This window comes from Parus major, chromosome 14 (genome assembly GCF_001522545.3).
Source record: "Parus major isolate Abel chromosome 14, Parus_major1.1, whole genome shotgun sequence".
Lineage (NCBI taxonomy): Eukaryota > Metazoa > Chordata > Aves > Passeriformes > Paridae > Parus > Parus major.
Genome location: NC_031783.1, coordinates 1,901,226 through 1,914,935, shown reverse-complemented (window position 1 = coordinate 1,914,935; position 13,710 = coordinate 1,901,226). Strand labels below are relative to the sequence as shown.

The 13,710-nt window shown below is 47.1% G+C and overlaps 1 protein-coding gene across 3 annotated transcripts in view; it reads left to right on the top strand.

Moving 5' to 3' along the window:
* C14H16orf71 (chromosome 14 C16orf71 homolog) overlaps window positions 1–13,710 on the top strand; it is an 88,708-nt gene that overhangs the window by 64,314 nt on the left and 10,684 nt on the right. For all 3 annotated transcript variants that reach the window (XM_033517938.1, XM_033517937.1, XM_033517939.1), the window contains 5 exons: window positions 94–147; window positions 2,097–2,266; window positions 7,318–7,513; window positions 10,747–10,841; window positions 11,744–11,864. In XM_033517938.1, the coding sequence (XP_033373829.1) occupies window positions 94–147; window positions 2,097–2,266; window positions 7,318–7,513; window positions 10,747–10,841; window positions 11,744–11,864 (636 nt within the window). The remainder of the gene's footprint in view (window positions 1–93; window positions 148–2,096; window positions 2,267–7,317; window positions 7,514–10,746; window positions 10,842–11,743; window positions 11,865–13,710) is intronic.

Genomic DNA, 13,710 nt, shown 5'->3' with positions numbered 1-13,710 from the left:
GTAATATTGGCTGCTTTATGTAGAGATGATAGCACAACTCTCACATTATCTCAGAACACACAGAACTCACTCAAATCTGCTTCTCTCCTTTAGTGGGTGACAGCTGGAGGTGCCAAGCAGAATCCCTGTTTTCCTACCTGCAAGCAGGTGAGAGGAGAGCAAATAGAAAAACGTGGCTTGACCAGGACTTGGTGGAACTGAATCATCTGGATGTAGCAGCCCAAAATAAGCAGAAGGATGATAGCAGCATTTTCCTTAGGCTGGAATCCAGGCAGTGATGCCCCCTGAGCATGCCAGGAGATGTGGTGGTATCTGCTTGTCTTGAGCTCCCACTTATTTGAAGTCACACTTATCTGAACAATTACCTATAAATAAATATATAATATATAAATAGCATATAAACTAAACTCTGTTTTCACTGTTAGGCTATGAAATCAAAACCTGTGTAATAATTTTATGGGGAGGCAAAAAGAAAATGATTGTGAGGAATGGATCTAAAAATATTTCAAAGTAGGGAAATGTAATAAAGACCAGGAAAGGCTCTGAGCAGCCAGAACTGGAAATCAGGCAGGTTTGAGCATTGCCAAACAGGTAACTCTGGTAATTCATGATCAGCAGAGATTGTTCCATTGGTAATTAGTGGTATTTTCTCTAATTCTTGTTACTTATAATTGCTGAGGAGAGAAAGCCAGCTCTGAGTCACAAGGTGTCTTTGACCAAACCAAGCTGGCAATGCTCCTGAAGTGTCTAAAGTCCCTAAACATGCAGCAGGTAGTGACTCACACAGCAGAAAAATGAGAATATCTGCCCAAAAACGTGGCAGATGGTGAGGAAAACATCTGGAGGCCACTGAGTGCTTACATAACACACACAGGTGAGGTTGCTGAGGTGGAGCCCAGCAGCTTCCTGCACTTCCAGGCTGTTGCTATGGAACCCTTCCTGTTCAGGAATGACGTGAGGAAACAGCACATCTGTAACAGGAGGGCTCCCTGTGGCACAAAGGTTAAGTTTCCTTATCAAGGGGGGAGGAAATCATCTTTTTTATGGTTTTTATTTTGATTTTTGATCCTGTGTTTCTGTGCCATGTCCTGCTTGTCACCTGGAAATAACAGCAGTAAGTTCCAGGTAGCTTCATTGATACTTTGCTGCACTGATATCTGTGTAATTAATACTGGGGTGTACAGGAAACAGAAAATGGCATTTTTGGTACCCAAACACATCAGCTTTAGCAGCCTGTAGGATGCTCCCCTGTGCTCATGCTGATTGATGTGGTTCAGCACCAGCAGCTCCTGGGCTTCTCAGACTGGTTCTGACACTGCATTTGCCAATAAATCTCCAAAAGATGTTATAAGGATAAAATATTAACTATACTCTTAGTATAAAGTACTTTAGCAAGACTAAAAATTTGAAAATGCTGTCATTTAGAAATGGAATTTATGTATTTTTCTACCATTAAATCCATTTTCATCCGACAGCAAAGCTTTCTTGCTCCTGTTTGTTTTCTGCTCCTCAGAGTGCTGCACCTTCCTGGCAGCTCTGCTGGGAGAGCTGTGTCAGAAGCAGAAAGTTTTTTCTGGAATGTCAGTTTTGGTAAAGACAATTCAGTTAATTAGTGGTTTATGACATTAATTGGGACCTGTCAGGGTTGTTAGTCCCTCTCTGAAACAGAGCTCTAAAATATACAGAACACCAGAGTAAGAATGTAATAGCTGCTCAAGGATTACATCACATACTCACCACCATTCCCATGAAAAATGTAAAAGGGAATATTTTACCTCTCTTAAAACATTAATCTGTAATATAAAGGTTTGAGCCTTATCCGACAGAGCTGCCACAAAAACTTTTTGGACCTGGAGCAGATTTCCTTGATGGAGAAACCTCCAAGATTAGAGTGTTTCATATACATTTTTAATCTGAAAACCCAACAAAGCAAACCCAAATAAATAAATAAATGATCCTGTATGGCCAGGATTTTTATGGACTTGTTTTGTTGGTGTTTTTGTGAACTTCCTGCCAGGTTTCCGCTGCCCCCATCCCCAGCTGTGTGCCTGGGGTAGCAAACAAACCTGACTGTGTTTCACCCTGCTTTGTTGCAGGGGCACAGGTTCTGTGCACGCTGCTGCTCATCAAACCCGGTGTCTGGAGCCGCGGGTTGCCGAGGATCCTCCGGAATTTACACCTGGAAAAATTCAGCGTGGTCGGAATGAAACACCTGGACCTGGATGCGGCCGCTGCCTCGGCGCTCCTGCCCTGGGAGCTGCAGCAGGTTGGTGAAGGGAACCAGCTCTGTGGTACCTGGGGAGGGGAAAAAGGGATGATGAGCTGTGGATAATCCATTCCTGAAAGCCCCAGCAGCTCCCAGCCGGGATTTTGGAGCTGTTGCTGGGAGCTATATGGAACAATCAGATCTGTACCTTATCAGCACAAAGAGAGCTCAGTGCTGGGGGTTTCTTTTATCACATGCCATAAAGACAGCTCTGCTTTCTCCCAAACGAAACTTTGGGGAGGAAATGGGCAATACAGACCTCAAAGGAATCTGCTCAGCTCTTCCTCTTTCCCTGCCAAACAGGTGTCCTCTGTCCCAGGTCATTCCAGGTAGGGCACAGGGAGCACGTGTGCCTGGGTTTATTCCATGTGCTTACAGCTGGGGAAGCCTCCTGCCCTGCCAGGGAATGAATGCACATCTCTGGGGTGTGTTACCTGAGATTACACTGCACACACAGCTGAACCCTGGGAGCCAGGCTGGAAAAATCACCTGCAAGCAGAGAAAACTGTCCTTGCTCATGTCTAATAGGCAATAAAGAGGGTTCTTAAATCTTAGGGCATTGTGGGGTTGATTAGCTAAAAAGAGATGTTTGTTTCTGCTCTTTCATGGCATCAAAAACCTTTTCTTTCCCCAACCTGACGTTCCCAGAGTGTAAGGATACTGTGAAAAGCCAGGGAACTGAACTCTGGGCATTAGAGGGGAGTTGGATTATTATTTTTTTACTTCCCTTGGGGAAAAACAATCTGTGTTATTTGATTGCTTTCCTGAAGACATTTAACCACTTGACTTTATAAAAAATAATTGATGTTGCACTTGGGTTAAGTTTGGAAAGTTTCTAACATGATTTCCTTGAAATTCTTGGTAGAGGGTTCCAGAAGAAAACAGGTACCTGCCAGGGCAGTGCTCTGGAACAATTAATACCTGCATGGCAGCAGTGAGGACAAACATCTGAGTTCTAAATATTTACACTGCCAAGAGGGATACAGTGGCCATTAGGGCTGATGTGCTTCCCAATGTTATTAAATCACAGAGCTAAATACAAAATGCCTTTTTGTTCATCTGAAACAGAAAACATCTTAAAAAACCACAAACATCCTCAGGAAGCAATGCAGATGTATGTGGGGTAAATGTGAGGAGAGGTTGTTTCCTGAAAATTTCCTTGATTTTGGAGTTCTCCAACACACCAGAGCAGCTGTTGAGCACTGATTCAGTCGCCTTGAAGAGCTGGTGACTAATGAGTATAAAAATTACAGACTGTTGGGGTTTTGTTCATGAGGAGAAAAGCAGGGTTTGAAAGTGAGGAAGCAAAGAGAACAGTCTGCCTCTGCTTAGGGGGAGCAGACAGTGGGAAATGCTTTCTGCTGTCCAGGAGCCCCTGCTCCCTTCAGAACAGCAGGAATGGCTCTCACAGGGGAGGGCTGGGAAAGGCTGAGCTCCCAAGATAAGTAGGGAGATTTTGAAAAAGCCTCAGCAGGCTCCAGGGACTTGGTTATTTGGAAAATCCGGTGGGTAAGTGGCTCAGTGACAGCCGTGGGGGCAGGGCTGTTTTTCCCAGCTCAGTTCCATGTACAGCATTTGGATGGGAGGAATGTTCATGATGGATCTGCTCCTCAGCCTATGGCACAATCCCTGACATTTGGCAGGTCACAGAATCCCAGCTGGGATAATCCCAGTTGGGTTTGGAAGTGACCTCTGGAGATCATCCAGTGCCACCCCCCTGCTGGGGCAGGGTCACCCAGAGCAGGTGACACAGGGATATATCCAGGTGGGTTTGGGATGAGAGACATCTCCACAGCTCTGCCACCCTCCATGGAAAGGATTTCTTCCTCAGGTGGAGGTGGAATTTCTTGTGTTTCAGTTTCTGACCATCACTGCTCGTCCTGTTGCTGAGCACTGCTGGAAAGAGCCTGGCACTATCCCCTGACACCCTTGGAGATATTCATATGGATTGATAAGATCCATGATGAAATGTCATGTTGAAGATAGAGCCAGTGTGTCTGTCCCTTCTAGAAGTTCTGTCCAGGGCTTTTTTCTCACTTTACCTGCTCCAAAATCCATCTCTGGAGAACCCCCAAGCACTGGGATGTGCTGGTTTATTGTGTGTACATAGCACTTGAGATCAAATCTGGGTTTATTCACTGCCAGCAAGACAACCTCACATCTCCTTTTCCTTTCTAATGTATTATTTACATGCACTTGACAAATATCCTTGGCAGCACGAGCTCAGCTCCGTGATTGCTTTTCCAGCTGAAATAGTCCCCCCGAGCTCGGAGCGGCGTGTGGCCTCTGGAGCACGAGAAAAAAACAGCTGCTCTGCTCTTTGCTGAGGTTATCATATCACAGGAGCCACAACAAGATGTTTTATTCACAGTTTAATAGTGATTACAGAAAATAAAGGTCATGTAAAAGAGCTGGCATTGTCTCCCCAGCTTCCAGCGTGAGCTGGTGGTGTTGAGCCAGCGAGGAGCGCCCGTTCCCAGGGGGATTCTGCCCAGGGAGCTCAGATCTCCCTTCACTGCTCATCCAGCACATCCAGCCCTCTGCAGCTTGGGCTTTATCTTCCCAGTGGGCCCTGATGTCTCTGTGGAGGATTACCTGCTCTGATTGCCTGCAGTAGCAGGTCACTGGACTCAGTAACCCCACGCTTCCCTCCAGCCCCATCCTGGGATCCCAGCCGCTCTTTAATCCCGTTAGTCCTCCCAAAACAGCACAGCTGGAACTTCCTCTCAACCAAATCACTCCCTTAATTCCAGGCAGCCCCAGCAGGGCTGCTGGGGACCCACAAGGGCAGGGAGACAGGATGGGAATGGAGGGAATGAAAGCAGCACTGCCCTGGTGGAGTCTGGAGCGCGTGTGAGGAGTGAGAGGAGCTGCCAGCAGCTCCCTGACACCATCAGTAACCACTGGAAACAACATCATCTTCAACCCCAGGTCTGTGGATTTGCTGGGGAACAGCCAGAAGACAGAAGGGTTTTGTTATTTAGATTTAAAATCACTGGTTAGAAGCTCTGAAACAAAATACTTTCATTTATTCTGGTCAGTTTAACAGAAACTGAATGTATTCTTTGCAGCTGTTTCCAACCTGGATGAATATTGATATGTTTGATCAGTCCTTTTGAAAGTTGTCATGAAAAACATTACTGCTTTTTCATTCCCCAAAGAGAAAACCCATAAAAAAAAGTGGATTAAATCCATTTTTTTTAACTAACAAAAATTTTCAAGCAGGAAGGGATTATTTTGTATTATATAGAACTGAATGAATGTCACCATTTCTCAGTACACTGTGACAAGCTGAAATTCTTCATCCTCATGCAAGCAGAGCTCTTGTCACCAGAGAGCCCCTGAGAGATGCACAGGGCAGGAGCACTGACAAACACCACACCCAGCCCCTAAATTACCCATTCAATTATTAAATGATAATTAAATAATCAAATCACCAATTTAAGCACAGGGGGCTTTCTCATGGAATATTTTGCCTTTGCAAATAGAGGGGGGAATATCAGGCTTGAGCCTGTGGTTGTCAATTCATAACCTACTTCTCAGAGATGCAATTTAGGAGGCAGGCGAGTGTGAGAAGATTTGGGTCAAAGGCAGTGAATGGTTGCATGTGACTGAAAAGCAGGGAGGCCTTGAAGTGTTTTATCTCCATATTTTTAAATGAATTGATAGGATTTGCTTTTAGAAATGCTTTATCTTGAGAATTGCTATCCTCTGCTGCTTTTAGAAGGTTAAAAAATAGAGGAATTAAAATCTCTGTGAATGACGTGGTTCAGCTGAATCAAATGGTGGTTTTCCCTCCCCCCCTCTTGTTTTTATTTCCTCAAAAACTGGGAAAAAAAAGGTAAATAGCCATGAGTTGATTCTGGCAGGGAGCTGGAAATGCCCTTGTTTTTTAAGCTGGAGAGAACATCCAGCCCTGTGGGGTGCAGGGAGGCACAGCTGGATGTTCCTGACACCTTGTTCAGATGGAGGGGCAGGAAGAGGCAGGATGCTCCTGACACCTTGTTCAGATGGAGGGGCAGGAAGAGGAGGAGTGAGAACTGGATGCTCCTGCCATGTTATTTAGGTGGAGGGGCAGGATGAGGCACAGCTGGAGGTTCCTGCCACATTATTCAGATGGAAGGGCAGGAAGAGGCAGAGCTGGATGCTCCAGCCATGTTATTCAGATGGAGAATTGAGGATGTAGAGCTGCAGCTGCTGTGGGCAGCCTGACCTTGTGCTCAGCCCAGACATCTGCAGCAGCCCTGGCTTCCTGAGCTTCTCCTTGATTACAGCAGGCAGCAAGGCCAGAGAGCTCTGCCACCCACCTGCCCCCAGCTCTGCTGCCTCTCCCAGGGTCCCAGAACTGTCAGTCTGTCTGTCTGTCAGCCTGTCTGTCCCCAGCCCTCAGAACAGCCTCTCCTCACCAGTGCAGTGGCTGCTTCTCATCATTCCCTCTCATCCTTCCTCAGTGTACAACCCCAGGGTGTTGTGACCTCACAGCTCTGCTCAGGAGTGGCCTTGGGCTGAGCTGAGTGTGCTTGGAAAAGAAGCAAAGGTGGAGAAATTTGCTGTGGAGCAAAGGGCAGGAGAACAAACTGATTTCTTGCAGCCCTTGATCTGACCTTCTTTAAAGTTCTGTAGTCCTGATCCTGACTAGTGTCTGGAATTTACTCTTCAGGAAAAGCAGGAGGGGCTGTTGCCTTCTGTGAATGCAAAAAGCAAAGCTCTGGTATTTGTGATCCATCCTTTTATGGCAGCTGAAGAATTAAATGTGCCTCCTCATCCCAGAGTATTTATGACCCTGGTGTTCTTGCTTGTGCCCTGATCTGGATGTCACCCTGAAGGAGCAGCACTCCTGTGACCTGCTGGATGTCACAGGAACTGTTTGGTGTCTGAGCTCTAGATTTTGGAATCTTTAGTACAGCAGCAGTGTATTAAAGAGGAGAGAAAACAAGGAGCAACAGCAGCTTTGCTTACTCACAACTTTCCTTCCTAGCCAAAGGAAGGCTGGGATGTTCCCAGTGCTCACCAGCTCCTTATAACCTGTTCCACCTCTGATTTCTTCTCAGGATCCAGCTGCTGTAGAAGCTCACTGTACCTACCTCACCTCGGGCACTGCCCTCGTGCTGTGCCTGCAGAGGCCCAATGCTGTGAAGAAGCTGATGGATCTCCTGGGACCAGAGGATCCTCAGCTGGCTCAAGCACTGGATCCACGCCTCTGGAGGGCTCAGTATGGCACCAGCACGGTCCAGAATGGATTTTATGGTAGGTTTTTGTAAAAGAGAACTCCAAATAGACAATATGTTATGTATTGTTCCCTCCTGTACTGTCACTGCAGAGCCAGCACTGGAGACCATTATTCCCTAGAAAGGTTTCCCTGTGTTCTTGTGGCTGAGTGTGTCTCAAGCAATGAAATATTCCCCCACAAGATGTATTCCAAAAGGGTTCTTCCCAGAGCAGCCTTAGCTCTGGTTTTATCAGAACAGATTTCCTTTGATCTCTTCCCTTCTTGGTCATTTTGTACTTTTAGCTTGGTTATTTTGGAATTATCCCCAAGAACCCATCTGTCCTCCCTGCTTGTGTGTCCCTTCCTGATGTCTCCATTACCCATTGGCCAATTCCAAGATTCCACAAAGACTGCAGGACCCTGAGTTCCTGTCACATCTCACAGTTCTGATGGCTGTCTGGAGAGAGGAGATCCAAACCTGCTCTGGCTGAGGGAAACTCAGCTGCTTCTCATCTGGAAAGGCTCTTTCCAGCTGGCATATGGGCAGAGGCACAAGTCAGCATCCTTGGAATGCTGAACCATCCCAGCTCCTCTGCCAGCAGGGAAGCACAGGGATGTTGCAGAGTGTGTGTGGTGGGGGTGAAAGATGGGAAAATGGGAATTAGCCCTGGAGAGAGCAGCCTGTGGAGACCTCAACATTATTGCCACAAGGAAGGAAGGATGTAATTCCAAAATTCACATGGAATTAAGTGTGGTTAGCTCCCTGCCTGTGTTTCTCCTCAGTGCTGCACTGATTTTGCACCAATACTTAAAGGAATATAAAAATAATAAAGAGATAAATTCTGTAAACTCAGGTGAGCAGGCAGGCACTGAGAACAACTTTCCTGACAAGATCCATTGGATTATTTGGCTCTTCCCATTGCAGCCTGGGCTGTGAAATCACTCCCCTTTTCATCCATATCAAGTGAGCTGCTGAGAGCTGGCAGGGAGTGAAGGAGCCACAGCTTGGGAAGGAGAACCAACCCCTTGCTGCAGGACCTTTAACCCTGAGGACCTGGACTCAGGCAGGAGACATCTCTCAGCACAATCCCACAGGATCCCACAGCATTTGGGAGTGACTGAAGAGCAGGATCTACTTACACAAAAAAAGTGCTCAGGACTCTCCAATACTTTTCCATTGTCAGCCCCTGCTTCTCTTGCTCTTGAGATGAATGGACTGTGTATCCAGATTGCTCTGAAACTCCTCAGTCATGGCTAACAGTGGCTAATAAATATCCCAAATTTCAGATGTTTGCTACAGTTGGAGCATCCCCAGCACAACTCAGTGAAAATGAGCAAGGGAAGCTGAGTCTCATCCCATTTTTCTGGGAGGTACAGGGAGCTCACTCACAAATGGCCCACAAAGCCCTCCCTGCACACATTCCAGGAGCAGGGATGCAGCTGGAGCTGACCCTGATGGATCTGGCCCAGCTGCTCTGCTCTGGAGCCATCTATCCATAAGGAAAGGAGTGTTCCTAACCCCCTGCACCTCCCAGAGCTTGTCCTCCAGCACAGGTGAAACATTTACCTACAAGTTAAACTGGAAGAACCTTCAGTGAGTAACTGGGGGACTGTGCAAGCCCATCTTCCTTTCCTAGGAGGGAACACCAAGCTTTCCTAGTTTTTCTCCAGCTGGGGAAGAACTTCAGTTAATGCCTGAAGCAGAGCAAACTCTCACTTCTGCTCCCAAAGTGACAGGGGAAATGCAATTTAGATGAAGATGGGGTTCCAGTGAAACTGGTGAACCAAGAAATGCAGCTTTAATCCTCTGGGGCTCAGCTGCAGAGGTGAACCTGCACACTCTCATCTCTTCTGGGGCTTGGGAAGGCATTGGATTGTGCTTTTTCTTGCATCCAAAGAGCTCTTACATGTGCACCCTACACTGTCTTGTACCTTGAGCAAAGTGAGGATAAAATGCTCATTTTGGGAGTGTTTGTGTTCTCTGTAATGCCACAAATAAGGGAAGCACAGGTTTGGTGTGGAGGTATGGAAAGGATCGAGCCCAGCTCATACCCTGGGATTTACACAACCTCAGGATTGTAAACTGCTGCCTTAAGGGCTATACAAAACCTGGAATTATGGAGCTCCAGCAGGGCTGAGTGCTCTCAGGTGGGATCCCTTGAATGGGTAGCCTCAAAGGTGGTAATATTTCAGAGATATTTGTATCCCAGGACCATGGATCTGTGCCAGCACACTGACAATCTATCTAAACTCCAATAGAAATAGCTTTTCCCTCTCTAATATTTTCCATCCACAAATCTCCAAACATTCTGAGGAATGCTTTAGAACACTGTTGCTTTATAGGGAAATATTCAGCTGCTAAGCCTGGAGGGACCTCTGGAGTCACTGAGTTCAGTTAATTCCCTCACAGACAGCCCCATCACGTTTTTCCTTCCATAAGCACCCACCCCAACTGCATGGATGTCACAGAGCTTTCAGAGCTAAAAAATCTTCTTACATTTTCAAACTTAAATATAGCCACATATACTTTGTGCCCATTTATTCCTGTGCCATTATCTGGACTTTATTTTAAGTAGCTCTTTTTACACCTCTGACCTTTCCTACCCTGAAGTATTTATCAGAAACCAGATTTGTTTCTCATCTTTGGGTCGTGTTGGGTCAAACAAGCCAAGGTCTGGTTTAACTCTTTAGATGATTCTCCATTTCCCCAGTCATCCTCATGTCATCTCTCTGACTGTTCCAGTCTCAATTTACCTTTCTTGACCAGAGGTGAACAGAAAAATGGACTTCCATCAGCAATGCCTCATTCTAATTCTGGTTTCCATGGTCAGTCAGAGTTCCCAGCATATTTGGACCCTACATTATTGTTCCTAAGTACATTTGTTTTGTTAACCAGTAGCTCTTCCCCTTCAGTGAGGGCAGCCTGGTGTGATCCAGAAGCAAGGGAACAACAGATTTAGAGCTGGAATTGAAAGGTTTCACAGTCTCCTTAACATTCCCTCAGCTCCTCTGTTAGGAAATAGAAGGAGTCTTGTTTACACGAGGAGGCTGCTGAGTGATAGTAGGACAGAATCAAAATACCAAGGATGCAATGGAATTATTCTAAATATAATGGTTTAAAATGTTTGCTATTACTGTACAGAACAGCTGGCCTTTAAAGCAATTACTGCAGTGAGTTGCACATCATCAATCTCTCCAAAAGATGAGTGTGAGTCTAGAGAATGTTTAATTCATGGCCTGAGAGAATCTTCTCATTGTATTTATCTCTCAGGCTCCAGATCCTATCCAATGGCTGTCCGGGATGTGAAGCTGTTTTTCCCAGAAGGGCTGTGCTGTGCCCAGTGTCAGACAGGGCAGGAACAGGAGGTAGGAATCTGCCCTTTCCTGAGCTCTATCCTGCTGTGCCAGAGCAGCAGCTTTGGCCCTGCTATCCTGTGATTTCTCTCCTATTGTGCTTTAGATAATGCAGCTCTGGATGTGTTTCCTGAGCTGATCCTGGGGATGTTCCTCCCTCTGCACTGACCCAGCTGCTGCAGATCTGTTTGTTCAGCAAGCTCTGCTGTAAATCTGGGAGGGCTCAGGGCTTGTTCTCCCAAATGACCAACACAGCTTTGGAAGCAGGGACAGCAGCCTCACCCTGACTGCTAAACCACGCTTGGCCCAGGAGCTGCTTTTTTACCTGCTTTGTGTCATTCAGGGATGGGATGGCTGATGATGTGAAATGTGTGATGATGGGATGTGCTCAGCCAAGGCATGGAAATGTTTGAGCTTTGCTGTGGCTCAGAGGTGATCCAGCTGAGATGGTCCTGTCAGGAGATTAACTCTGGAAATGGCCACATCTCACGTGGGTGAGCAGCTCAGTGCTGGGCATCCTGACTGTGCCAGTTCCTTCAGGGACACAGGGAGCTGCTACACCCAGCATGGCACTGGGTAAAGCTGTCACACTCTCACAGGTCTGGTTTGAGCTCCTGGCCTTGAAAAGCTGAGAGCAGAGACCTTAGAATGATGTGTCTGGATATGGGACCTTGAAAAGGATGATGAGATGCTGCACTGAATTAAGCCTCAATTAAAAAGAAGAATGCATGCAAAATGTTCTTGTATCTCCAGACAAGCAGGTGTTTTCTAGGCTGGCAATTACAGAAATACACGACAGCAACAAAAGCTTTACAGCTTGCCTGGATCAGTACTTGAGGAGTGTTATCTCTCCTCATTAGGTAATGTGTTCACATGACTTGTTTCTCTCTCCCTCCCTCCCTTCCCTCCCACAGATCCATAACCTGAAACATGACCCCATCCTCAGCCTGGGAGTCAGGAAACAGCGCAAGATCCTCACCCGTGACCCGGGGAGACATCCCAGTGTCCTGGGCTCTGAGCAGCCAGGCAGTCCTGGTAAGGAAATGGAACTCCTCTTAGAGATTGGGACTGCTATTGATTAATTGGACAGCAAGACAAACCATCTGGTGGCAGCAAGAGTGGGTATTGATGTCCTCTCAGAAGGGAGAGACAGCTCTGAGCTGCAGAGAACAGCTCCAGGGAAGTCCAGCCTTTAACTGTTCATCTGCCAGCACTTCAGGGGTTTTTTACACACAGCTGCCCACGAGGGCTGACCTTAACAGCAGCAGCAGAGCAAGCACTGACAACACAGCTGCTGTCAGACCAGCACATGTTCCTCTCTGAGCCCTTCCCAGGTGTCTCAGCACAACCCTGGTGGTTTGTGTCCATTCAGAGCCTCCCCTGGACAGGCAGGAGCGCAGGGCTGGGCAGTGTGAGCTGTTCTGTGCTCTGAGTAGATAAATATCACTTGGTGCAGGGAGTGCTGCTGGCAGCGTGGCCAGAGGCCTCTCCTGAGCTGGGCTGAGAGCTCCTGCAGCTCCCACTGCTGCTGAGCAGCTGCCAGCTCCAAACAGCTCCCAGCTAGGGCCAGGCTGACTTTGATTGGGAGTGAAGCCTCAGCCAGGCTGACACTTCCTGGGATGCAGCAGCTTCTCAGGGCCTTTCCTGCTGATTTGACTTGATAGACATGTGTAAACACAGCTGTGCTGCAGGGGCAGGAGAGGGCACTGACACGAGGGGATGCTCCCACCTTGGGATGTTGTGGATTGATCCCAAGCCTTTATAAACAAGCAGGGACCAGGTGAAGCATCCCTGTGGTGCTCCCTGGGGAACAGAATTGTTTAGACCCAGGCTGTTCCCATTCCTGTAGCTTCAGTTCTGATGTGACTGATGTGGGCAGCTCAGAGAATGTTCCTGTGCTACACCTGATCACTGCAGTCCTTAATCCCAGCAGTGCAACCACAGGATTGTTGTGGATGGGAGAGCAGCAGGATAAAAAAATGACAGAATCACCCAGCCCTGCCTGACACAGGACTTTGGGGGGACATTGGTCACACACCAGCAGGTGCAGAAGTGCAAGGAGGGGGTGGTAAATCAAGTCCTCTGCTCCTGGGGTGAACACCAAGTCACTTTTGTGCAAGGGGTCCCTGAAGGAGGATTTGTCCCAAGGGATTTGGAAAGGATGTTTTCCCATCATCTTAGTGCACACTGGGAAAGGAGCAGGTTTCCTGTGACTGAATCACTAGATTTGTAGAAGAGATTGCACCAAATAAAATAACAAAATGGCTTGTTGTGGAGAGAGCACAGGTATTCTGCAGGCTTTTCACAGCTCAGTGTCGGGAGCTAATCTCAAAATACATGCCCCTAATTTCCTGCTGCACGGGGATATTTTAGCTTTGAAGATGCCTAAGCAGAATAAAAAGGAAAGCAGTGTACAACCCTGATGTGTTTATGTCTCAGAAAATGTATTTCAAAGAGTTACTGCCCTGGAAAAGCAAGTCCACGTGATCTCTGAACTGTCAGGCACGATCTCGTAAGTGCCTCCAGCAAAGCAGACACATCACTCACGTTCTGGGCTCATCTTGGACACTAGAGGAAGCTCTTGCACACAAGGAAACCTCCTTCCAGCAAATAATTATCACAAAGCTGCTGCCTAATGGACAGACAGATTTATCATGAGGAAAATATGAAGTACATTAAGCCTCACGTATGCTGAGCAGAATTACATTTGGGATTATAAAAGCAGCTGGATTAGCAGCTTTCTCTGCTTGGAAAAAATGAAAATGGAATAGTATCTCCTGTAGCAAACCAGCAGCTGTCCTTGTCTGACTCCTGAAATGGGGTCACTCCTGCTGTCTTGTGATCTCCAGACAGGGACACAAAGGCATGCAGCAGCTCGGGG